This window comes from Lycium ferocissimum, chromosome 3 (genome assembly GCF_029784015.1).
Source record: "Lycium ferocissimum isolate CSIRO_LF1 chromosome 3, AGI_CSIRO_Lferr_CH_V1, whole genome shotgun sequence".
In the NCBI taxonomy this organism is placed as follows: domain Eukaryota; kingdom Viridiplantae; phylum Streptophyta; class Magnoliopsida; order Solanales; family Solanaceae; genus Lycium; species Lycium ferocissimum.
The window spans coordinates 22708247-22735227 of NC_081344.1; the positions used below are offsets into that span (position 1 = coordinate 22708247).

Below are 26981 nucleotides of genomic sequence, written 5' to 3' on the forward strand. Positions count from 1 at the left end.
GAAAATAAATTATTTTTTAAAGTGGCGTCACGTAGATATGGGACATCATGGCTGTTTTTTTTTAGCGTGGGCCACGAAAATGGATTATGTTGTTAAAGTTGTGCACATAGATATTATGTATAATGAGTTGCTAAAGTGGCAACCTACTTGTGTTTCTAGGAGGGTATTGTGATTAACTTAGCAAAATTCAGGGGAGACAAATGAAGAGAACACTTATTATTATAGGATTTTAAATATTGTTCAAGTCTCGCAACCAGTCTGCCTTTGAAGTACAATTACATTCCTTGCTTGTTTCCACTTCATTTACAAAGATTCATTACAAGAAAAACTGTGGAAGCCTTTTGACTCATCCAGAACTCCCTACGTTGTGCTTTTTATGTTTATGTACGTTTAGCTCTTCATTTCGTACTACTATAAATAAACTCCATTTAGCGTTGCGGCAAAACCTCTATAGCTGGTAAAGTTAGCAGAAAGGACAACTACATAAAACAAACATGAAGAAACAAAAAGCCAAGTTAAAATTAGAGGCTCTGATTGCTCATACCAACTGACTATACACAATAAAATTCCACCTTTTGACATAGATTTTTCCTCTTTTTCCTTTCCAGTGATCAAGCAATTAAATTTCAGTATGGATAATAGAACAAAGTTGCTTCAACAGTACATTCCCTAAAAGACACCAAACACCTTCAAATACTCAGCTAAAACTGCATAGTTGCATCCAAACCCCACCTTCCACCAATCGATTCTTGAAGTTTGCCAAGTGCTTCCTACCGTTAAGATGTGAAGACATACCAATTTCGCCAGGGCACCTAATGTTACAAAAACTACACCACAGCTTAGAAATATGACTAGCACCACTAGCATTCTTCACTCGCTTTTGCTTTTCATGTTGTCCAGTAGCTCCTAGTTGGACCTTTTCTTTAGGTTTCTCATTAGTACTGTGCTTTCTTTGATTTGAAATTGCATGTTTTACTTGCTCCTGCTTAAGCTTGTCTAGCATATTTGAAGTAAAAGGTGGGTTTCTATCAGTTTTGGCCGCTTTCCTGCGAGTTTTTAGCTCTTCACAATTTTCCCTATGTCTCCTAGAAGATGGCACTTCAGGTCATGCTCGAGGTGGTTGTCACTTGACATACCGCACAAGTCCACTCTGTTTGAACGTTCTTTACCGAATCGGTCTCGAGAGTTTAACCTCCTCGGCATCCTGCCGGAAGCTCTTGTTTCCTTGATGCGCACACATGTTGTTTTCTTCTCCGAATTGGATTTTTCTTCACACTTTTAACCTGCAGTTCCACGGAGGACATTTTAATCACTGGCATACATATTATTTTTGCTTGATTATAGAAAAATAAATACTAGGCTAGAGTAAAGAATTAAGCGCTTCAATTCTCTCCCTTTTTAGTGGCTTCAGATGTTCACAGGAGAAACTAAGGTTAGGGAATATAACTAAGATAAATGAATCTTGCAAACTTCATAGCAAGAAATTTTACAAAGTGCACCAGTTTACTTTCGGGTTACTCGAGTTGATTGTTTTAGATATACGAGTTTCTTCTTAAGTTTAAATGATAATGTTACTTGATCTCAGTGTGCAGTATCAATTGCCATCTTCCGCATTTCACTTGATTGATCAACCTAATCTTTTTGTCTTCATGTACAGCTAAGTGTTGCTCCCAAATGCACACGCAAGTATACGCGGTCGTACAAGTAATATAGACTTTTAAGTCCAGATATCGATCCCACAGAGACTTAGATTCTACTATTAAACTAATTAAAATTCGAATAAAACTATTCAATAAAGTGAAAATCAAGATGTTTGTTGTAACTAAATTAAAACTGAAAAGTAAACAATTTATGATGGGTGTTTTTGTGACTGAGAATATTTTTACAAAGACTGTAAGATTTATCAGATGAGAGAGAGTTCCAGGGTCATGGCTTTCGACAATCCAGTTGATCTTCGGACAATTCTACCTATCTTATTTCCTGGGTTACTAGTTGACGGGTTAATTATAACTTTATGATATTCTCTCGAACTACTCACAAGCCTGTAGATGTTACTATAACGCCTATATCTCTATGGTCACCAAAGGTAACAAGAACGCATTTAATTCTCCGTATTCAACTAAGTAGGGCTAAAGGGTATATCTTTATCCTCAGTAGCGAAACGATTAAATCGAACAAACTCTATTTATTCTTCTTACGCACATGAATTCCCTTTCTCAAGTCCAATTCACGCACCACAGATAGTGTCTAACTATTGGCCAGATAATCAAATAATTAAGATCAAGAATAAATAAGCAACCCAAAATATGGAAATTTAATTGATAGAAATTGTCGTCAAACCAACTATCATGTCTTTCGCCACAACCCTAGAATTAAGGAGTTTAGCTACTCATGATTCTCAATGAACAACAAGAATTCATGAAGAAACTAGGGTTGAAAAAGATGAAAATAAAATAAAATCTAGAGAGAAAGTAATATGACGGCTTACAAGTCTTGGAATAATCCCAGCACGTCATTAATAATGAAAAAAACATCTATTTATAGTTTAGGGTTGTTAACCAAATAAAAGGGTCCTAATCCTAATTAAAATCGGACAAAACTGGGCATACACGCGTTGGCCACGCGTCGCGGGTCCAACGCGGGGTCTTCAGTGATTTTGGAACTTCAATTGTGCTGAGCCCGCGACGCGGGCGTGACACGGATTGTGACATATTCTGCAGCTTGTTTTTTCCGTCATGGCCCCGTGACGCGGGCCTAACGCCTGAGTGTCACCTCGCGTTGCATCGGCGACGCGGGGTTGGCATAATTTCCTCCAATTCTTGCCAGAAAATCTCCTAAGTGCCGCACGCTCCTCTCGTTTACTCGTGCACACCAAATCACCTCTAGAATCAACCAAAACTGCTCGATTTCCTATTGTTTGTCCTCATCGTACCTATACACATGAAATATAGCGATATAAGCTCAAATACGATGATTTCATCATATATTAAGCGATAAAAGCCATAAGAATAGGATGTAAAATGACACGAAACATAGATATTTGTGCCAAATATCACCACGCCCCACTTAGACTTTGCTCGCCCTCAAGCAACTACAAACCAACACCAAACTACACTTCTAGCTTAACTCATTCAAACAGGTCTGCAACGGCGTTCGGCTAGTATGGCTATCTCAAAAGAAAGATTTCAAAACCAAAACAATGAGCCAAGTTATGAAAGCCATGCCGAAGATTTAAAACCTCATTTTTAGCAACAATGACCATTTTCCTGGAAAACACTTCACTTTTAAAACCAATTGACCCAACGACCCCACTTTAAAGCATGTAAATATTCTTATGATCAAGAAATCAACACTTCACCACTCTATTACTAATTATGTGCCCTCACTAAAAGAAAGTAGTCCATATCTCTCAAGAATCACATATGTTTAAATCGATGGACATAAATCAGTAATTATGCTCACTATCACAAAGAATATCACATGCAAAGTACGACGTACCATAGGCTTGCTCGTAGTGTAACCACTCCACTAATACAAGTAAGACGAACCTAGAATCCAATAGGACTTCGAGGGTTGTAATGTAGGTTAAGGGATGGGTAGGAATTATTTGGATAATAGTGACTAACCTCCCTGAGCACTTTAATACATATACTTCTATCATTCTTGCACAACTTCTTCATTAGCCCTTATTCAACACCAACCAACCTTTAAATTTCTCCTAATTCGCACATTTTTCTTTGTTTAAGCACCACTCTTTTAAAAGTCACACAAGTTAGAAGGGCAACTTTTTCGCTACATTTTTTCTTCTTTTCTCTTTTTTTTTTTTTTTCAATTCCCAACTAACAAGTGAATTGGTTCTTTTCATTCGGTGCTCCCATAGTCTTCCTAGATTACAATTAACAGCTACTTCCCCTTTTTTCATTCACATCCCAACTCCAATTATATATGTAAATGATTAAAGTGCTTATAGAGTATTTGGATCAAAAATCGAGTTTTATAGAACGAAGGGGTAAAGGCTAATTAACTGCTATCAAAGAAAAGGCTAAAGGCTCAAAAGGGTTAACTAGGGTGCTATTTACAAGTTGGTAGGATAAACATTTTAGGCTTTTTAGTGACTAATCAAAGAAACGCTTCTATCATTTTCTAGGCTCAACCGAACTTCATTTCACTTCGCGAACACACAGGGCAAGTTCTAGATGTCAATACCAAGCATGGATGCAAATGCAAAACCTTATACACACATGGCACACAATCAACGCAAGAGGGATCCGGTTGTCCCTCGAATCAAACAACAATAAAAATCAACAATGCCAAGTGGGTCATACCGAGTCAAACAAAAATAATTTGCAAGTGCTTTCAAGAAAAGTGATACAATTTCAAGGCATGCTTTCACAATTTTTTTTTTAAGATCACTCATATGCCAATACTTCACCTAATCCGTGCACCTAGCATTTGAATACGCCTATCCTAAGGACTAATTTTCCCTCAAGCAGGTCCACCCATCATCAGGAAAAGCCCTTTCTATGACTAAGAAATAAAAACAAAAAGAAAAACAGAAATCCTAACGGATGACTCGTGCCACTACTGAGGGCCTAATCTGAAAAACAAAATCTTTTTTTTTTTTTTCAAGTAATCCTAATTAAAAAGAAAGATTGAACTAAAATTAGATCCTAAAAAAAATCCTAAGGCATAAGCATCCTCTATCTCGAGGGGTACTCCCACCCCACACTTACTTTCATGCACTGCCCTCAATGCATATGAAAAGATAAAAACAAAGTAAGGCAAGAGATACTCCCTGGGGCCCACTAGGGCCTAGTCATCCTCATCAAAATCATCAGCCTCGCCATCCTCAGGCTCGGCTTCCATCTCAGCAGCTTCTTCATTCTCTTCCCCCATTTGGGACTCTACCTCCTCACCAGTGGCTATATCGGCCTCAATCAAGTCCGCCGAGTTCACATCCTCATCGGCAGCTAATGTGACCTCTTCTCCCACAAGAGCTCGGGAGTACGGGGTGTGCGGGACCGCCGCAAACACACTGACAGATCGACGTCGAAGTGCTCGGCGGCCACCGTCATTCCTCTGTAAAGTTGGGCCAGCATTGTGGATTGGGCGGCTCTCTCCTCGGCGGGGGTGAGCTGCTGCTTCTTGCTCAACTCTGGTGCCTTGACATTGGAAATATCAAGGGCATCCTCAGGAGGTGGTAACACTCTATCAGACGGCTGTGCTAATCTGTCATTCAAGCTCATCAAGTAAGCCGTGAGAGTGTTGCCGAAACTCAACTTCGGCGGGGTGTGTAATCGGACCTTCTTTATCTCCTCCATCATCAAATACCCTATGTTAACGGGCTATCCCGTCATAAGAAAGTATATAATGCAGACCCGCTTCTTTTGCACCTCAGAATAGTGCTTCAGATTCAGTAATTCAACAACCGCAACCATACCCGCGCCTCCTGATTGAAATTACTCATCTTCATGTACTTGTGCCTCCGATATTTTCCCGCATAACGGGTCCATGAGGCTTTGGAGTCAACACCACACAAGATTTCCCGAATGGCCTTATAATCAAGCCGGTAAATAAAGTCCAGCAGTGGTTGGGTAGGATAATCAGGGACTCCCAAGTGTGCACATAAAAGGATCTTTGAGATGGGTATATCCCCTCCCCTGCAATAGATAGTCTGCTCTCATGCGCCATGTTAAGTGAACGTGACATTGGCATAGAACTCGAGGACAAGATCGATGTTAACTGGCCCCGGTGTCTCAAAGATGGACACCCACCTCATGTCTACAAGCCGATTGTACACATTCCTGAAGCGGCGCTACAGTAGGGTGCCATTGATGGCACGCTCATAGATATACCCCGCTACGGGGTTGAATGTGTGGTACCAATCCTCCCCGGATACACGGACATCTGGCCTGGGCCTGGACGATGGAGCACGAGGGATAGGGACGGTTGGTTGCTTACCCCCCCCCCCCCCGATAGTGATTTGACTGTCTTTTTAGCTTTAGGGGGGTTTGCTCTCCCCCGTTTTGTGCCTTGGGAGGTGGAAGTGGCAGCCGATTTTACCTTACCTTTGGTGTTAACGATTTTTCCTGCAAAACAACATAATACCAAACAATGAATCCAGTAAAAAAAAAAAAACAACGGAGTAGTGAAATGACCCCACACTTAAGTCTTTTCCATGTTTTCAAGTTTAGAGTTGTGTGGCTCAACTTTTGGATTCGTTTTTTGCTTCCCGTTTTTTTTTTCTTCCGGGCCTTTTCATGATTAACACATAAGTTGAGGTTGAACCGACCCCATACTTACTTCAAACTATTTACAAAAGAGAAAAACAAAGAAGTTAACTAAGTTGGACTAGAAAAAAAAAACAAAAATCAAGAAGCTAAACTAGTTTCATGTTTTAGGACTTTGGGTTGGTGGTTCATGATTTTTCTCAACCCAATTAACAATTAGTGATGCACAATCGATGTCCAAGGGTTCGTACAACTATATTAATGTCATATTGCTACTCAAGACTTCACAATTCCACATAAAAATTCATTCGAGCATTTTTACAAACACCTTGCGGGCATAGAATCATCCCTTTAATTTTAAGAAACAATGGTGGGTATAAAAATCCTCCCTTCTACAATGGGAGTCATCTTCTAGCCCTAGACATCAATAACAAACAAGCAATACCAATCCCCGCCCCAATTGCGCCCAAACCCAATAACCCTAGTTTCACAACTTCAATATTCAAGAACAAGTGAAAAAGAAAAGAGTATGCTTACCTCTTGATGTTATGAGATGAAATCACAAGTTCTTGAAGTTCCAAAATGTGGGTTTCCTATGGATTTTGGGGAAAAGGAAGGTGGGGAACTCGTTTTTGAGAGGGGAGGGGAGAGGGAAAGGTATAGGTATTTTGAGTTGGAGAGGGAATGGGAATGGGAGGGGCAGTGTTGCCCTTTTAAACTTTTAAAAAAAAAATTCGAACCACCTCAACTGCGTTGACCCCGCGTCGCGAGTCCAGCGCGGAATATTTGTTTTTGAGAAAAAACCAGAGTTAGCGTCACATCCCCGTCGCAGGTGCAACGCGAAAAAATCAGCTGCAGGAATTTTTTTTAAAAAAATCAGAGTTAGTGTCACACCCGCGTCGCGGGTGCAACGCGGAAAAACCAGCTGCAGGAAATTTTTGTTCAACTGTTGGCCCCGCGTCACGGGTCCAACTCATACATTAAACCTGGAACGTATTTCAACTTTTTTCGCTTGTTTTGTGGTCCTCCTCCTTCCCTAGTCCTGCAACATGAACAAACATGACCTATATGTATAAAAACATTGGGTTGCCTCCCAACCAGAGCCTTAGTTAAGGTCGTGGCACAACTCTTTTTGTATTTTTCTCATTTTTTTTCATTTTTTTTCTTTCTTTATGCTACTTTTACAAACACGGGTTGCCTCCCGAGAAGCGCTTGATTTAACGTCGCGGCACGACGTAGGCTTTGCTCAAGCCTCTTCTAGATCAATGGAGGACCTCGCGCGGTCAGTGGCCTCCCCGTAGTAATGCTTCACTCTCTGCCCGTTCACTAAGAATGTTTCATCCGAGTTGGGTTTCTTTAGCTGAACCGCTCCATGCGCGGTCACATGAACTACCTCGAACGGCCCATACCACTTACTTTTCAACTTTCTACCGAAAATTTTCAGCCTAGAGTTATACAACAAGACTAACTGCCCATGCTCAAAGTCACGAGGTTGGATGCGCTTGTCGTGAATTCTCTTAGTTCGCTCCTTGTACATTTTCGCGTTCTCATAAGCATGATAGCGAAATTCCTCCAACTCGTGCTGCTGCAACAGTCTCTTTTCTCCAGCTTGAACCATGTCTAAGTTCAGCTTCTTTATCGCCTAATATGCTCTATGCTCGAGCTCAACTGGTAGATGACATGCCTTACCAAAGACCAGCTTATAGGTAGATATGCCAATAGGAGTTTTGTAGGCTATTCTGTATGCCCACAGAGCATCATCGAGCTTCAGCGACCACTCTTTCCTACTCACGCTCACAGTCTTCTCCAAAATCCTCTTAATTTCTCGATTTGATACCTCCACTTGACCACTTTTCTGAGGATGATAAGCAGTCGCTATCTTGTGTTTCACCCCATACTTGAGCAACAATTTATCAAAGAGCCGATTGCAAAAGTGCGTACCTTGATCGCTGATGATGGATCGAGGGGTCCCAAACCTTGTAAAAATGTTCTTCTTCAGAAATCTTGCCACCACACTAGCATCATTGATGGGAAGTGCAATGGCTTCCACCCACTTCGAGACATAGTCTACAGCAACCAATATGTACTTATTCCCCTTGGACAATATGAATGGACCCATGAAGTCGATACCCCACGCATCAAATAGTTCAATCTCTAAGATGCCTTTCAAAGGCATTTCATGACGCTTGGAGATATTTTCGGTTCTCTGGCAGCTATCGCAGGCTCGCACAAATTCATGAGCATCTTTGAACAAAGTGGGCCAATAGAACCCGGACTAAAGTACCTTCGCAGCTGTTCTGTCACCCGTGTGATGTCCCCCATAGGGTGATGAGTTACACTTCTCAAGAATCGCGGGGACCTCTTCCTCTGGAATACACCTCTTAATCAGCTGATCTGTGCCAACCCTGTAGAGATAGGGCTCATCCCATACATAGAAACGACTATCATGCAAACTCCGCTTCTTCTTCTCGTGATTAGCACCAGGGGGGTAAATCTTACTTACTATAAAGTTCACCATGTCTGCATACCATGGCACCTCAGCTGATTGAAGAGCAAAAAGTTGTTCATCAGGAAAAGTCTCCTTAATCACCACTGCTTCATCTACATGTTCCCGATCTTCCAATCTCGATAAGTGATCCGCTACTTGATTTTCTGTGCCCTTCCGATCAAGAATCTCAATGTCAAACTCTTGCAGCAGCAACACCCAATGAATAAGCCTCGACTTTGCATCCTTCTTCGTAAACAAATAACGAACTGAAGTGTGATTAGTATAAACAATTACTTTCGTTCCCACAAGATATGACCGGAATTTGTCAAAGGCGTAAACAACCGCCAATAACTCCTTCTCTGTGATTGTATAGTTCATCTGGGTTGCATCAAGTGTCTTGCTTGCATAATAAATAAGATGAAAAATCTTGTCCCTTTTCTGACCAAGGACAGCTCCCATAACAAAATTACTTGCATCACACATCAAAATAAATGGCAGAGACCAATCGGGTGCGATGATAATAGGAGCAGACACTAAACTTTTTTTCAACTCATCAAAAGCCGTTAGACAGGCTTCACTAAACACATACTTCACATCTTTCTCTAATAGCTTGCACATTGGATTCGCAACTTTAGAGAAGTCTTTGATGAACCATCGATAGAAACCTGCATGCCCAAGAAAACTACGCACTCCCCGAACTGAAACGGGTGGTGGAAATTTTTCAATTGCTTCAATCTTCGCCTTGTCAACTTCTATTCCCTTGCTTGATACCTTGTGCCCAAGAACAATGCCCTTTCGAACCATGAAATGGCATTTTTCCCAGTTAAGTACCAAGTTCGTTTCTTCACAACGAGCTAACACGACATTAAGATGGTTCAAGCAGTCATCAAAATAATCCCTAAAAATAGAGAAGTCATCCATAAATACCTTCACATAGTTTTCCACCATATCGGTGAAAATAGCTATCATGCATCACTGGAAACTACCTGGAGCATTGCACAAACTGAAAGGCATCCTCCGGAATGCAAACATGCCATATGGACATGTGAATGTGGTCTTCTCTTGATCCTCAGGTGCAATCATGATCAGGTTGTAACCTGAATAGTCATCCAAAAAGCAATAATAATCGTGCCCAGCCAATCTATCGAGCATCTGATTCATGAAGGGAAAAGGAAAGTGATCTTTTCTGGTGGTGTTGTTCAGCTTGCGATAGTCAATACATATCCTCCAACCAGTAACAGTTTGTTGAGGCACCAATTCATTTTTCTCGTTCTCTACCACAGTCATGCCCCCTTTCTTCGGAACACATTGTACAGGACTTACCCATTTGCTGTCAGAAATGGGATAAATAATGCAGTTGTCAAGCCACTTGACTACCTCTTTCTTCACCACCTCCTTCATGATTGGGTTCAGTCGTCTCTGGCATAGTAGGCTTGCTATCCTCATCCAATAATATTTTGTGCATGCAAAACGAACTACTAATACCTCGAATATCAGCTATCGACCACCCAAGGGCTCGGATTCGATCTCTTAGCACTCGTAATACACGTTCAACCTGCACATCAGTCAAATAAGCAGAGAGGATTACAGGCAATATGTCTCCACTACCCAAGAAAAGGTAGCGAAGATGAGGGGGTAATGGCTTCAACTCAAGAACTGGGGCCTCTTCAATAGATGGTTTCAGCTTCTTCCATGACTTTGGTCTGTCTAGCTCCTCAAATGGTGTGTTTGCTTGTAGATAAGCACATGAAGTGTCAAGGATTCTAAGAAACTCCTCGACTTCTGCATCAATCATCAAATCATCCTCATACACCAAAGCTGTCTCCAAAGGATCTCGCGAAGCTAGAAAGTGATCTAACTCTGCATTAGTGAGCTCGGGCTCCACCACGGTAATCGTCTTCAACTCCTCATAATGGGCTGGAAGCTTGGTAGCTTTAAACACATCAAAAGTTGCCTCTTGTCCATCAACTGTCATGGACATCTTCCCATCTCTCACTCGGATTACAACATCAATAGTAGCCAAGAATCCTCTCCCCATGATGAGAGGACCACTCTTATCTACCTCATAATCAAATATCACAAAATCGACCGGCAGAATAAACGGGCCTACCTTTACAAGAACATCCTCAATAATACCATCAGGATAAGCAAGAGATCGATCAGCCAGCTGTAACGTAATAATCGTTGGCCTAGGCTCACCCAAGCCCAACGTTTGGAACACAGAAGTGGGCATCAGATTAATACTAGCACCCAAATCACACAATGCTAGCCCAACTTCAATGTTGCCAATAGTAATCGAAATCGTGAATATGTCAATTGTCGGATCTTTTAACTTTGGAGGAATTTTACTCCTCACTCTAGAACCGCACTCCTCGATAAGTGCAACATAATCTCAAACTCGTCCAACGCCTTTTGTTCGCAACCACATCTTTGATATACTTAGCATATTTTGGAACTTTTTGCAAAAGCTCCACTAAAGGTATGTTGATGTGTACCTGTTTTAAGAGTTCAAGAAATTTCTTGCAAAGAGTTCCAGAATTTGCTTTTCGTTTGAAAACCCGAAGTCGGCTATGAAAGGAAGGGGGTGGTCGAACCACTTCCTTTACGTGTTGCTCTGCGACTGTCTGCTTTGGCTCAGCTCGCTTAGCAGGGATGATTCTGCTTATGCTATGTTCTTCTTTTTCGGAGGCACTTCTTTAAGTTCTCTGCCATTCCTCAAGGTGACTGCCTTGCAATCCTTTGGATTCTTCTCAGTATCACTAGGAAGAGCACCCGGTGGTCTGACATTCTGCATAAGAGCCATCTGCCCCATCTGAGGCTCAAGCTTGTGAATAGATTTCTGTATCTCACTCTGAACTTTCTGATTCTGCTGCTGCGTTACTTGTGTTTGAGCTATGAGTTGGTTCGTCATCTCTTCCAAATTGCTAGCTGGCTGAGCCTGAGGTTGCTGATAATTGTTCGGCTTGTGGAAGTCCTGCTTCCCGAATGGAGTGTTGTAATTATTTCCATAATAGTTTCCCCGATTTCCAATACCACGGTTCTGCTGCCCCACAAAATAGACAGACTCTGGATTCAATGGGCAATTGCTATAATCATGAGGCTCATCACAACTTACACATGCTGCCTGCTGAATCTGTTGGACTGGTTGGATCTGCTGAGCTTGAGGAAACGCCCTCAACATCACATTAGTAAGAGTACTTATATCAGCCCGAATAGCTGTAACATCATCAACTTGAAGAACCCCAGCAGCTTTCTATGGTAACCCCCGACTAGTTTCGTGATACTCATGATGACCTTCGGACATTATCTCAAGGAGAGCTTCCATCTCTTCATATGTTTTGTTTAAGATCTGCCCTTGAGCTGAAGCATTCAACAAGGCCCTTGATTCATGGTTAAGTCCTTCTACAAAATAGTTTCCAATGATCTCCTTTGGCTGCATGTGATATGGGCAATCTCGCAAATAACCCTTATACCTTTCCCAAGCATGTGGTAGAAATTCAGAATCTCTCTGAATGAAGTTAGCAATTCTTCCTCGCAGCTCCTTTGTTTTCTTGGGTGAGAAAAACCTATCGATGAACTTATTCGATAATACCTCCCAAGAAGTGATAGAACCAGCAGGCAGATTTGTCAACCATTCCCTCGCTTCACCAATCAATGAGAACGGAAATAAGGACAGCTTCCCATAATCATTGGGAACATCTCTATATTGGAAATTCTCGCTCAACTCTACAAACTGCATCAAGTGCTTATGCGGGTCTTCACTAGACTTACCCATATACAGGCACATATCTTTTGCACCTAGTGATTGTTCCTTCTTTCAGCTCAAAATTTCCAGTAATGTCAGGCCTAACGATAGCCTTAGCAATAGTTGCCAGACTAGGTCTAGCATAATTGGACAAAAGAATCCGTTGTTCTTGTGCCCTCGCAGCCGCTCTTTCACCCTGTTCATCCCCGTTTCTGTTTCTATCCCTTTCTGCCTCTTTGAGAGCAAGTCTTGCCGCTTCATCACCATTTTTCTCTGTCTGTGTAAACTTCTTTCGATTTTGGGATCAAGATCAACTAACGGTTTCCTGAACTTCTAGTGCTTGGCATAAAACAGAGAAACCTGAAGTGACATAAGTAGACCAAGGAAAAAAATAAAGACTTGAATAGAAAAATAAACTCAAATTAGAAAAACAGTAAATTTTTCTAAGTCCCTGACAACGGCGCCAAAAACTTGTTGCTCCCAAACGCACACGCAAGTATACACGGTCGTACAAGTAATATAGACTTTCAAGTCCAGATATCGATCCCACAGAGACTTAGATTCTACTGTTAAACTAATTCAAATTCGAATAAAACTATTCAAGAAAGTGAAAATCATGGTGTTTGTTGTAACTAAACTAAAACTGAAAAGTAAACAATTTATGATGGGTGTTTTTCTGACTAAGAATATTTTGACAAAGACTGTAAGATTTATCAGATGAGAGAGAGTTCTAGGGTCATGGCTTTCGACAATCCAGTTGATCTTCGGATAATTCTACCTATTTTATTTCGTGGGTTACTAGTTGACGGGTTAATTATAAGTTTATGATATTCTCTCGAACTATTCACAAGCCTTTAGATGTTACTATAACGCCTATATCTCTATGGTCATCAGAGGTAATAAGAACGCATTTAATTCTCTGTATTCAACTAAGTAGGGCTAAAGAGTATATCTCTATCCTCAGTAGCGAAACGATTAAATCGAACAAACTCTATTTATTCTTATTACGTACGTGAATTCCCTTTCTCAAGTCCAATTCACGCACCACAGATAGTGTCTAACTATTGGCCAGATAATCAAACAATTAAGATCAAGAATAAATACGCAACCCAAAATATGGAAATTTAATTGATAGAAATTATCGTCAAACCAACTATCATGTCTTTCGCTACAACCCTAGAATTAAGGAGTTTAGCTACTCATGATTCTCAATGAACAACAAGAATTCATGAAGAAACTAGGGTTGAAAAAGATGAAAATAAAATAAAATCTAGAGAGAGTAATATGACGGCTTACAAATCTTGGAATAATCCCAGCACGTCATGAATAACGAACAAAACATCTATTTATAGTTTAGGGTTGTTAACCAAATAAGAGGGTCCTAATCCTAATTAAAATCGGACAAAACTGGGCATACATGCGTTGGCCACGCGTCGCGTGTCCAACGCGGGGTCTTCAGTGATTTTGGAACTTCAATTGTGCTGAGCCCGCAACGCGGGCGTGACACGGATTGTGGTAGATTCTGCAGCTTGCTTTTTCAGTCATGGCCCAGCGACGCGGGCCTAACGCTCGAGTGTCACCTCGAGTTGCATCCGCGACGCGGGGCTGGCATAATTTCCTCCAATTCTTGCCGTAAAAATCTCCTAAGTGCTGCACGCTCCTCTCGTTTACTCGTGCACACCAAATCACCTCCAGAATCAACCAAAACTGCTCGATTTCCTATTGTTTGTCCTCATCGTACCTATACATATGAGATATAGCGATATAAGCTCAAATACGACGATTTCATCATAGATTAAGCGATAAAAGTCATAAGAATAGGATGTAAAATGACACGAAACATAGATATTTATGCCAAATATCACTAAGCCTCACCCGCACTTTTCCTAACCTGACCAACAAGAATATCACTAGCAGCTAATGAGCTATTCTCATGGAACATCATGCTCTACTCCTCTTTTGAACAATCGCTTGCTTAAGATCTTTTGTATTGGGCTGATCAATATTTGTGAAGGCATAATATTCCCAAAAATGACCAAGGAAGTTCTAGCATTAAAAAATAATAACCTGTTTGGGCTCAGCTGCTTCATTAGCACCATGCTTCAATCCTGCTGCAGCTGCATGTTTTCCTTGCTCCTGATTAAGCTGATTTGACTTTGTTGTAACAGGTGAGCTTCCTTCACTTTTGGCCGTTTGCATGCAAGTTTTCAGCCCTTCACACTTTGATTTATGTTTCCTTCCGTTAAGATGGGACTTCAAGTTTTGCTCCGAGGTGGTTGTCATTTGACATACTGCACAAGTCCACTTTGTCTGAACTTTACTTTGAAGATATAATCTCTAGAAGTTTAATCTCTTCGGCATTTGCTGGAATTACCATTTCCTTGACCAGCACTCCTGTTGTTTTCTTCTCAATCTGAATTGGATCTTCCTTCACACTTTTAACCTGCAGGTCCACAGACATCTTAACCACTGGCACACAGATTACTTTTGTTTGAATATAGAAGCACAAAAACTAGGCTAGAATAAAGGTGGTACTGATGTTTAAGAATATTTGAGAGCATTAATTCTCTCCCTTTTCTAATGGCTTCAAATGTTTACAGGAGAAACAGAGGCTCGCGACCATACTAAGATATCTGAATCTAATGCAAACTTCAAAAAGAATTAATTTTACAAAATGCACCAGTTCAAATTTCAGGTTGTTTGGCGGTTATTACAGCATATACGAGGTTTCCTCTCGTTCTAAATGATAATGTACTTGATTCAGAGTGTATATCATTTGACATCTTGCACATTTAGCTTGATCGATGAGACGATGAGCCTAATTTTTGTTTTCATATACAGTAAGCTTCATCTCAAGCTCTCCTCGTCATCAATCATCAATTAGCAACTTGTTTAATATTTCATCTACCAAGGAATCTAGAGCAATATTTGTGAACACATAATATCCCAAAAAAAAAAAAGTAACTAAGGAAATTCAAGGGTTAAGAAATATAACCTGTTTGGGCTCAGCTGCTTCATGTTTTACCATATTCTCCATCACTGTGATATCTTCCCAAACAGGACCACTCTCTTCACGTTCTGTCTGATTAGGAAAACTATGATTGTTATTTATGGGATTTTAAGGAATGAAAGCATGTGCACAGAAAAAAGATTTTCACTAGAAAAGAACAAGTAATTAGTTCTGTTGTTAACAAAAGGAAAACTCAGACAGATTTGATGCTTTAATTGAGAAAACTGATAACTGCATGATGTTAGTACAATAACCTATTCCTCATGTACATACAATAGTCTAAGGATTGGAAGGTACACTACATCTATGCAAGCAAATTATTTTATGAATTTGCTGGAAATAAGCAAATCACAAAAATTAGTGCATGATGTCATATATATGCAATCCATTTAACTTGTACTCAACTGCTAATGCAACTTTTCAAATCATTATGGGATGAAAGTGCCAATAAAACAGCAGCACAAGAAGTTATAACTGTTTCATACAGTACAGGGAGCTATGAAAAACCGGTGAGGCACCTGGTTGGGGGTGAGCGCTCCTTCTTCAGCACTAGCATCAGTAGGCTTGATTTCTTCTGCATGATGATCCGAAATATAATCCTTGGACTGCAAATAGGAGATCATGATAATTACAATCAAGCCTGAAGTTGCTATAAAATCTGGTGGAATACGTAGTCATACATTTTCTTCGATTAGCAATCTCAACATTTGTATAACTAACCGATGTAACATCAAAACAAGTGCGTGTCCATTTCGGTAATGAGCTGGCTACTCCTTGCTGAAGTAATGTCTGACATACCTTGTTTGCAATAAGTTTCTCGAGAGCATCAGATCCATTTTCTTCGAGATACCTCTCTACCACAGCCAAAAATGTTTCATTCTTGAGAGATGGATCCTCCATTGGCTTGTTAAACCAGTCAGTAACAGTTTGGAGGTTGACAGACAAGCACAAATATAGAAGGCATTGGTAAAGATAACAAGAATCATTAAACTGCCTGATACTATCGTGCAGTTTAACCGGAAAACATGGACGAATGAGATTTTGATAAAGATAACATGCACCATTAAACTGCGGTATCACCAACCAACTTATGGTTATTAATTTTATATATGGCCACAGAGGAACCCTGCCACAGTAAATGAAAAGACATTAGTATATGCAACAGGAGTAGTTTCTCATGCCGACATGTATATTACCCAATTTTTCTCGAAATGCTTCAGCAAAATAGCTCTTGAAATCCTCAACTTCTCACCAAGGGAATTTAAGAAACACAAGCTAGAACAGACATATAACTACCAACATAGGCGAGTAACTGAAATAAGTGAATTATAAGACTTTGAGGTTCACTTGAAAAAGATTCTGTCACAATTCAATAAGTCAATATAAGAGTATGGATCCAAAAACAAAGTGTAATTACATGAGCAGGGTACAAGCACAAAAATTTGGATATGAAGCATATGTTTGTTCTTTGGGTTTAATATCAAGTAGATATCTGCCTACTAGGTAAGGCCACTAATTGAGGATATCATAAGTTCATTAATCATTAACGTCTTGAGTTTAGCCTTATTTTTCTTCAAGACAGAAAAAATTTATGCAATGATCTTACCGAAAGTTAATCTAATTAACAAGCGTCAATGTTCAAGGAGTCCCTATTTCCATATGATTTAAAGAGGATTATGAAAGGACTACACATAAAATAAAGGTTACAAATTTATGGCCCTTTTAATGTAGCCAACTACGAGTACAGCACATTACCATTCAATAAGCTTCTCAAATATGTGCTCGAACAGAGAAATAAAGGAAAAGATGGTCCAATATGTGACTAGCTTCCTCATGTGATACTTGGAGCCAGCCTCAATCGCTCGGATTGAAGCACATCTGCGGTTTCGCAAAAGAATTGGTAAAAATTACCAGTAACCAACATTGGAAATGAAAGCATTCAATATTTGAAACTTTTTTATGCCTTAGGGTGCCAGGGGCGGATTTATGTTGGTTCGAGGGGTGTCACGTGACACTGCTTCGTCGAAATTTTTTACTAAATATACATATATAAAAAATAAATGGAACGAAAGTAAAAGGTAAAAAACAAAACGTGACACTGCTTCAGCATAAAGCCGTGCGTTGGGCTATTTGTAAAGGGTTCTATTCTGACGGCAAGGTCGCGGGTTCAAACCTGCCTGGCCTCACTCTTTTTGGCTTATACTATAATTTAAATTCTAAATCAATAAAACAACTAAAATATAAATGGAACAACACGGCAGTGGGTCCTAAAACCAGTAAATATAGTCCTAAAACTAGTAAAATAACTTAGCCTTTTCCTACTCTAATTCTATACCAAATTGGTCAAGTAACTTAAAAGCTAAAACCCTAAAAAGAACTCATAAGTCATAACCTTAAAAATTCTTTTATCAATTAGAATAGAATTGATGGCTGCCCACCTTTCAAATTAGAATATAAGTTCTTCTCGTTCTTTATCTCGATTGCCACATCAGGTTAGCACTTTCCTCACCATAATATTTTATTAAGTGCTTGCATTTTTTTCATGACAATAATTTATTTTCTTTCTAATTTCTACAATGAAATTATTTAGTGTTCATTATATTGATATTTAAATTTACCTATGTTTTATTTTTTTATTTACGGTTTTTAATCCTCGTAAGAGCTATCGACATGAATTTTTTATTTTACGTCTTGCTAATATCGAGATGGTTAAAATTTGAATTTGAGAACAGAGTTCGATTTTGTTTTCTGAAGGCATTCATAACACATATTTAATGCAATTATATATTGTAGTTACTGAACTAATCAATATTTTATCCTATTTATGTATAGTATGCGAATCCTGTCGAATTTTAGAATTAAAAATGAGAAAAAGTCTAGATTGTTAAAGGGAAAATGCTTACAAGCTTTTTATGTCTTATAAGTTATAACAAAAAAATAATAATTTAATTCTATCATATCATTCTATCTCTAAATAAATATTTGATCCTTAATTACTAATTGTGCAGATTACATCGCATTAGCTTAAATTTCAATGGAGCGATATTATCATAAAGTATCTTCCAAGCGTCCAAAGCCAAGTTCAACAACTCTAGATTCAATTGACTTGGGAGAAAAAAATTAATGAGTCGGAACAACATCGACAAAATGAAGGAATTGATTTAAGTTCCTTACCAACTGATCCTGGGGAAAGATTAGCTATTCGAAAATATCATCCAAATGACCATGATGCAATAAAGAGATCGTATATTCATCAAGGTCCCTTCCAACCTTGAAAGCACTTGTTTCCGAAGAGATCTATGTATGGTAAGTGGCGTCGTTTTAATTTTAAATGGCTTGATGAGTATGATTGGTTGGAATATAGTATAACAAAAGATGCAGCTTTTTGCTTCTACTGCTATTTGTTTCAAGATGAAAACATCAATCAAGGGGGAGGAGAGGTATTTTCAAGTATAGGTTTTACAAGTTGGAATAAGAAGAAAAGTTTTAATGAGCATATTGGCGGACCAAACAGTGTTCATAATCAGTCAAGAAGAAATGATGAAGATTTGATGAGACAAAAACAATCCATTCAAACTGTACTTGCTAAACAGTCTGATCAACAAAAGTTAGAATACCGAACTCGTTTAGAAGCTGCAATTGATGTGATAAGATATCTTTTGAACCAAGGATTATCATTCCGGGGGCATCGTGAAGACGAATCATCTTTTAATAAAGGTAACTATATTGAACTTCTTAAATGGTATACTAAACGATGTGATAATATTGCTGATGCATTTAAAAAAGCTCCAAAGAATAATCAGTTGACTTCTCCATACATTCAAAGGGATATTATCACTGCATGTAAGATGGAAACAGTTAAGTATATCATTAAGGATTTAAATGATGATTACTTTTCCATATTAGTTGATGAATCTCGTGATGTGTCATGTAAGGAGCAAATGGCTATTGTTTTGAGGTATGTTGATAGAAGGGGGAGTGTAATGGAGCGGTTTATTGGTATTGTTCATGTTCGTGATACTAGTGCTTTGTCCCTAAGAAATGAAATTGTTGGTTTACTTGCTCAACATTCTTTAAGCCCATCTTATATACGTGGACAATGTTATGATGGAGCAAGCAATATGCAAGGAGATTTAAATGGGCTTAAAATATTGATACAAAAAGAAAGTAAAGGTGCTCATTCTATTCATTGCTTTGCTCATCAACTCCAGTTAACTCTTGTTGCGATTTCTAGAAGATGTGATGAAGTGCAGGAACTTTTATTGTTGGTTTCTGATATATTAAATATGGTTGGAGCTTCTTTCAAGCGTAGAGATGAACTTCGTGAATCTCAAGCAAAAGAAATTGAAGAAGCATTACGTAAAGGCGAGCTTGAAACTGGTAGGGGCTTGAATCAAGAATTAGGTCTTGCTCGAGCCGGTGATACTAGATGGGGATCTCACTACAAATCCTTTAAAAATTTTATTCTTATGTTTGGTCCTATCATTGATGTACTTGATGCTATTGCTGTTAATGCTCGTTTTGAAGAAATATAGGGCAAAGGGATATCTTAAAGCATGTTTAACATTTGAGGTTGTTTTCATGTTGCACTTCATGCGCACTGTTTTAGCAATCACAAATGAGCTTAATGCAGCTTTTCAAAAGAAAGAGCAAGACATTGCAAATGCCATGCTACTTGTTGGAGTGGCAAAGGAGCGACTGCAAAAACCAAGAGAAGAAGGTTGGGATTCACTTATTGATGAGGTATGTAAATTTTGTATCAAATATGATATTTCGATACCTAAATTTGATAAGTTTTATGTTATCCTTTGAAGATCACGTCGGAGAGTTGCTGAGTATACTGTTTTACATCACTACCAAGTTGCAATATTTTATAAAATTATTGATTGGCAACGTCAAGAACTCAATAATCGCTTTGATGAGGAGACAACTGATTTGCTTCTTGGAATTGCTTGCTTGAACCCAGCTGACTCTTTTTCAAGCTTTAACATTGAAAAAATATTGAGATTAGCTGAGTTGTATCCTGATGATTTTGATAAACATGCTAGGATTGACCTCCGTTTTCAGCTTGAGAATTATATTGTTGATGTCTGTGATCATGATAAAAGGTTTTCCGATCTTAAGGGACTTTGTGATTTTTCCAAGAAACTAGTAGAGACAAAGAAGCATGGAACTTATCCTCTCGTGTTCCGACTAGTGAAATTTGCTTTACTTTTGCCAGTTGCTACTGCTACAGTTGAAAGAGCTTTCTCTGCGATGAAGTTGATTAATACTGACTTACGAAATCGAATGGATGATGAGCTTTTGAGTGGTTGTTTAGTACCTTATATAGAAAAAGAAGTATTTAGTACTATTTCTAATGAGGACATTATGGATATCTTTCAAAAGATGAAATCTCGTCGAGGAGAATTGTAATACTGTACTTGGAATGAGTTTTATTAATATGATTTGAGTTATCTTTTTATAATATCATTATAGTGATTTATTCAGTTGGTCACTCTTTAACATGGTGACATTGCTTATGTAAAATCCTGCGTACGCCACTGTAGGGTGCACTTGGCCAGGGGCATAGCTACCTTTAGTGAAGGGGGCTCAATTGAATTCCCTCCGCCTGAATATTACACTAAGATAAAAGGATAAAACAACTTTTCTAATAGATATAAATTTTTGAATCCCCTCGAGCTCGACATATTATAAAATCTTAGATGCCACATTTTTACTTTTTTTAATCCCTTGTTCAAATTTTTGTCTCCGCCACTGCATGCATGGAGAAAAATGTTTCATTAGAAAATATTTTCTATGAAGAAATGTCTGTATGAGGAAAATGCTTACAGTAAAACAAAAAAAATCACTTTGAAATCATTTACTTGATTATTTATTTGATCGGGTATAAGAGTAGGTGACTTATGGTAATCGTAATAGTTGACCACAACACGAAAAGTTGGGATATTTTAAAGAGATAAGGGTCAAAAACACATCTCAAGCATCATTTTTTTTTTTTTTTTATAGTTTTCTACCTGAACTATCCGGTGTGAGGGTTTCCTACCTAAACTATCATCACCAACGAGTTACTCCCTCTGTCGGATTTCGAGAGTCAAACAAGAAAATCTTTGATCGCGATTTATTCGTTCGCTATTTAAATATTTTAAAATTTTTATTATTGTAATTTATGGTACTTTTTATCTATTTTCTACATATGTAAATTATTTTTCAAAAAACTCAAAATTGTATTTCCGAATTCACAGTCAAAATAAAGAAGTTTTGACTCTCGAAATCCGAACTGTATCACATAAATTGGGACAGAGGGAGTAGCAAAACACACCTCAACTATCGGTTGTTCACTTTTCCTACCTAATAGTTATAACATGACATACTATGTGCAAAATAGACTTGTAAAGGACAAAAGACAGTTAATGAGTACACTTACAGAGGATAGCCCAGAGCAAGTACCGGCTTGCAAATACGGTAGACCAAAAATCAAGAGTGTGAATACATGCAATATACATACTCCAATATGTAGACTCATGCATATACGTATAATGTTGGGGAAAAAAAGGTAGACAAAGCTAAAGTCTTGTTTATTTAAGACAACTTGGCAAGATTTCATGTCCCAAGTTTCATTTTTAACAAACAACACATAATGGAGAAAGAAAATAAATTTACCAAGCAAGGAAATCGATCAAGTGAAGGGTATACCTGAGAAAACCCATTTTGGAAAATTTTCTTCACTTTCCTTTGTTGCAATTTCATCAGCTTGAGTTCTATCAAGTTGTTGAGTTTCTATGATCACAAGACTTTTTGAAGATGAAAAGAAGTAAACAGTTTTCAAAAATAGGTCTTTCTTTTCCAGTAATAACAAAAATATCCAAGGGCGGCTCAACATATTTAGTGGCCTAAAGCCACATTACATTAAGAGGCCTTAAGCTTCTTTCTATAATTTTTTTAAAAACTTTGACATTTCTTAAATTAACTTTTTGAAAAACAAAGTTATTAAGTAATACTGTTTAATAATGGGTTTACTCTAATAGTTCTTTTCTAATTAACAATATCACCGATTCATTTAATCTTTCTTGAGATACTAGATAAAGTGCTCCTTTTTGAGATTGTATATAAATTTCAGTTTTTTGCATCCTTCTTTTTTGAGTTTTGAGTGACTTGATTCATATTTTCTAGTTGCTATATTTGAATTTTAGCATGTAATAAAAAAGAATACACTTATGGAGTAAAGTATAAAAAGACAACAAATGTGAATTTTTTTATTTTTTTATTTTTAAAAAAGGTAACAGAAAGCTCGAACAATAGGGCATGATTCTAGAAGTTGGTAATTTAGTATAAAAATAAACTTTTATAACTTCAATTTGCTGTATTTTAAAGAGCTTGTATGTCCTTTTATCTTACAATATTCAATATTTTTCTTAAGAACTTAATCATAAAACTTTTAGTACCACTAATTAAAAAATGGGGCCTCCAAAATGTGGAGGCCTAAAGCCTTTGCTGCAGCAGCTTGGCCCTTTAGCCGGCCTTAATATCCTCCTATTGGGGTGTTGTAAAGTGGAAAGGGCATGTCAATTTTGGGAAATTAATATAATTGACCCGTCTTTCTATGTTCCAATCAAATAAAACCATTGAGTTTTCATTTTTTTTTTAATGTAATTCTTCCGAGTTGGAATTTGCGCCCTAATTAATGAAAGCTCAGTCACCATAATCCTTTCAACTTTCTTTTTCTCCCTTGATGCTATTCCTTTCTTATTATTTACACATCTGTACAACTGACTTGTTCTCTAATTTTGGCTGACATTTGCAAAATGGGAATATTCAAATTCGTTGCTTTTAACACATTTACATTGTCATGTATAGCAAAGGCTGAACCCATACGAAACCACCTAAAATTGATACGATTTTTCATTTAGACACCTAAATTTAAGGTGTTCCTATTAAGCACCTACACTATCCGAAATCTGTTTCAATTAGACACTTTTTAGTGAGTTGACACATGGAGTGAGTTTCACCCAATATAGGCTTGTGAAGAGCCCCAAAAAGTAGGTGTTTTGTTTTTTTCCCTTTTATTTCCCAATATAGGCTTGTGAAGAGCCCCAGAACATACGTTTTTTTTTCTTTTTTTTATTCCCCAATATAGGCTTGTGAAGAGTCCCCAAAAATAGGTTTTTTATTCCCTTTGTATTTCCCCCTCCTTCCCCTCCTCTTGAGTTGTCTAAGATTGTTTGTCATTTGGTAAGAAGACAAGTTATGCAAGATTAGCAATACAGGGATTACTAATACAAGAATTGTAATGCTGGGATTATTTTTTATCAAGTTTTTGATTCACTATACTAAAAATTAGATATACAATGTATAACCTAAGCTTGTGTTCGGTACTGTACAAAATCTTCTAAACAACTATACCCTTGAATTTTTGTGGGATTTACTATTTAATTTAATTAGGTTAAAGGTATGAGCTAGTTGACTATTGTACAAAAATTGTAGTATTATTTTTTTGTGTGATTTCCTATTTCATGTAACAAGCTAGAAGAAGAACAATTTTCTAGCCATGTTTGTTAGTTTTTAAAAAAATCTAGTTGAAGACAAAAGTACTTTACCAATTCTAATAAGGTTGTGTATAAAGAAATTTAGAAAAAGGGGTTGAAGGGTAGTTTAGCCATTTTAGTTGTTTTATCCAGGTATAGTTAAATCTGATATAAGTTATCCCATGATCTCCTCGTTATAAGATAAGACTGCCTATGGTGCATAAGTCATCCATGTATTAGGTGTGATTAAGTTGAATTGAGTAACCAAACAAAGTGTTGGTTGGACTAAATTTTAATACAAGGATTATTTTAATTAGTACAGCTACCAAACGAGTCCTAAATGCTTTGTCTTTGCTCTGGCAGAAAAAGAAAAGGAGCCACATTTAGATCTTTAAAAGAATTTTGTGCCATCTCCATTTTTTCCGTGGCAAATGAAAAAACCGAGCACTTCACCTCACCAAATGAAGATGGTGATGAACACCAAGAACAACTACTGATTTCCAGAATTTTCAAGATTTGACTACCGATTTTTTTTTTTAAAAAAAAATGTGTCCTTTTCTGATTCGGTGTAAATTAAGTTTATTTTTCTTTTTGAGAATGTTATTTTATTTTGTTTACTATTAAATAGTTTTTTCTTTTTTTTTTTTAGCTCAAAAAGACACATGTTCTCATTTTATTAGTCATTTGCCACGTCAGCAACGAGAGTATTGCATACACTTTGTAAGTTTGGCTAATTCAAGAAAAATGCCTAATTGAAACAAATTTCGGGTAGTGTAAGTGCTCAATAGGAACACCCTAAATTTAGGTGTTTAAATGAAAAATCGTGTCAACTTTAGATGTCTTCGTATATGTTCAACCTATAATAAAAGTCTTTTCAAGAGAGCACTTTGCTATCGCATATACTCTTTATCCCTAAGTCTGTAACTTAGGATAACAATTAAATTTATATTTGAAGGTCAAGAACACGCAAATTATAGTAATCAAATATTAGTTTCTTGATGCTTCGTGGCTTGCTAATAACAATAATTAAGGCAGTAAATAAGTATAAACTGTAAAGCAATGGAACAAGAAAGTAAAGGAATTCTTATTCAATAGAGCTCGACAAAGCTGTCTAGTAATCTGGCGTAAAAGTAACTGTTTGCTTACTTGTTACAAAATGTGATCATATCAGTAGTGATGATGAAAATCATATGGAAAAGCTGCTTGACTGTCACACCGGATTTCGGGTAATAAACAAAGTTGCTTGACTGTGATAGTGCATTTTCACCAGAGACTTGTGCTGAACGCCCAAACTATGTAAAATTTCCTTTAACCATTTCAATTCACAGAAGGTCATTGCCATCGATCAGTATTCAGCCTCCGCTTACGTGCGGGAGATAAACTGCTGCTTCTTGGTTCTCCAAGACACGGGCGAATTCCCGAGTGAGATAAATCATCCGGTAAGTAATTTTCGGGTCAATGGACATCCAGCCCAGTCCTAATCACACCATCCATTCAACCGAGATCACAATATTTTCTTATCACTATGTCTTGTCCTGGGTTCTTCTTCAAGTAACGCACCACACGAAGAGACGTGTTCCAGTGCTCTTCCTTCAGTTGCTATATGAACTGGGACAGAACATGCCCGTAATATGATAACTCTCAATATTCTGACCAAACGTCTGTATGGTTCTGGATCTCCCAAATTGGCGCCTCCGGCCAATGCCAAACCATGATTCTGTTCTATGGGAGTGTTGATGGGCAATAATCCGGTCTCAGAAATTATATTCAAGGCATATTTTCGTTGACAAAGAAACACTGGTCGGCTCGCATGCACCTTCAACTCCTAGAAAATACTTCAGAGGGCCCAAATCCTTCATGTGGAAACATGTGCGGAGATAGTCTTTAAACCGTTTAATGGCATTATGATCATTTCCAGAGATAATCAAATCATCCACATTGACTAAGACGTTGAGCTGCATACTTCGCCGATGCATAGTGAGCAGCAAGTAGTTCGAGTATGACTGTTTGAATTCATATTTCAGCAAAGTGCTTGACAATTTCGCAAACCAGCACCATGGAGCTTGCTTCAATGCACACAGAGATTTTCGGAGTCGACATACTTTCCCTGGACTAGGAAAACGGAAGCCCGGTGGAAATTTCATATATACTTCCTCCGTAAGGTCACCGTATAAGAAAGCATTATGAACATCCATCTTATGCAACTCCCAATTTCGTGTAGCCGCAACTGCAAGAAGGTCCGAACCGTTACTACCTTAGAAACCGGAGCAAAAGTTTCATTGCAGTCAATTTTTTCTTCCTGTTTATTTTCGAAGATGACCAAATGAGCTTTATATCGCTCGATGGTGTCATCAGAGTTATACTTGATCTTGTACACCCACCTACATCTGAGTGCTTTCTTATCCGATGGAAAAGTTTCTAGAGTCCATTTTCCATTATCCTCCAATGCTTGGATCTCTTGCTGCATGGATTTCCGCTATTGTTCCTTTTTCATTGCCATCGAGTATGTTTTTGGCTCGTTTTCCGTGGTAACTGCAACAAGAAAAATTTGGTGTTTCAAAGAAAAATTATCACAAGATATAAAGTGAGCTATAGGACAAGGCGTACCTAAGCATTGCTGAGGATCAGGTGGACTAGTTGATGGACTTTGTTTTCGAAATATTTCAGTGATGTAGTCACGCAACCGAATCGATTCATGCTTCTGACGTTTACCTCCTCCCATTTTCCCCTCTGGGTGCATTTCGGCGGTCCGGAGCCCTTCTGTCTGCAATTCTTCCATATTTTCTCTATCTAGACCGGCATCTGTGCCGTCTAAATCAGGCTGGTTCGTAGGTCCAGTAATCGGTATCCTGACTTCATTTTTTCGGGTTACATCCCTACCTACATTATCTGTCCAGTCTTCTTCTACGGTGTGTTGATTTTCTTTTTCCTCCATTTCATTCATGTTCAGAAGACCTTTTTCCATAGACTCTCCTTCGTCCTG

At 38.2% G+C, this 26981-nt stretch overlaps 2 protein-coding genes across 9 annotated transcripts in view; one reads left to right on the top strand and one right to left on the bottom strand.

The window, feature by feature from the left end:
• LOC132050048 (HVA22-like protein a) overlaps positions 1–21999 on the bottom strand; it is a 46292-nt gene extending 24293 nt beyond the window's left edge. For 2 of the 8 annotated variants that reach the window (XM_059441072.1, XM_059441071.1), the window contains exons 1-6: positions 21901–21999; positions 17229–17351; positions 16194–16599; positions 15992–16078; positions 15459–15545; positions 14531–14906 (exon numbers count right to left, since the gene is read on the bottom strand). In XM_059441072.1, the coding sequence (XP_059297055.1) occupies positions 14781–14906; positions 15459–15545; positions 15992–16078; positions 16194–16599; positions 17229–17308 (786 nt within the window). In that variant the 5' untranslated portion in view covers positions 17309–17351; positions 21901–21999 and the 3' untranslated portion in view covers positions 14531–14780. Of the gene's footprint in view, positions 1–1258; positions 1284–14530; positions 14907–15458; positions 15546–15980; positions 16079–16153; positions 16600–17228; positions 17352–21900 lie in introns of those variants that run through there. The other 6 variants (XM_059441073.1, XM_059441074.1, XM_059441075.1 and 3 more) reach the window with 6 other exon arrangements.
• Positions 18773–20844, top strand: LOC132050704 (uncharacterized). Its single transcript, XM_059442078.1, has 3 exons — positions 18773–19853; positions 20107–20216; positions 20695–20844. Exons 1-3 carry the CDS (start codon positions 18773–18775, stop codon positions 20731–20733), a joined length of 1230 nt encoding a protein of 409 aa, XP_059298061.1. The 3' UTR covers positions 20734–20844.
• Positions 22000–26981: the final 4982 nt, after the last annotated feature.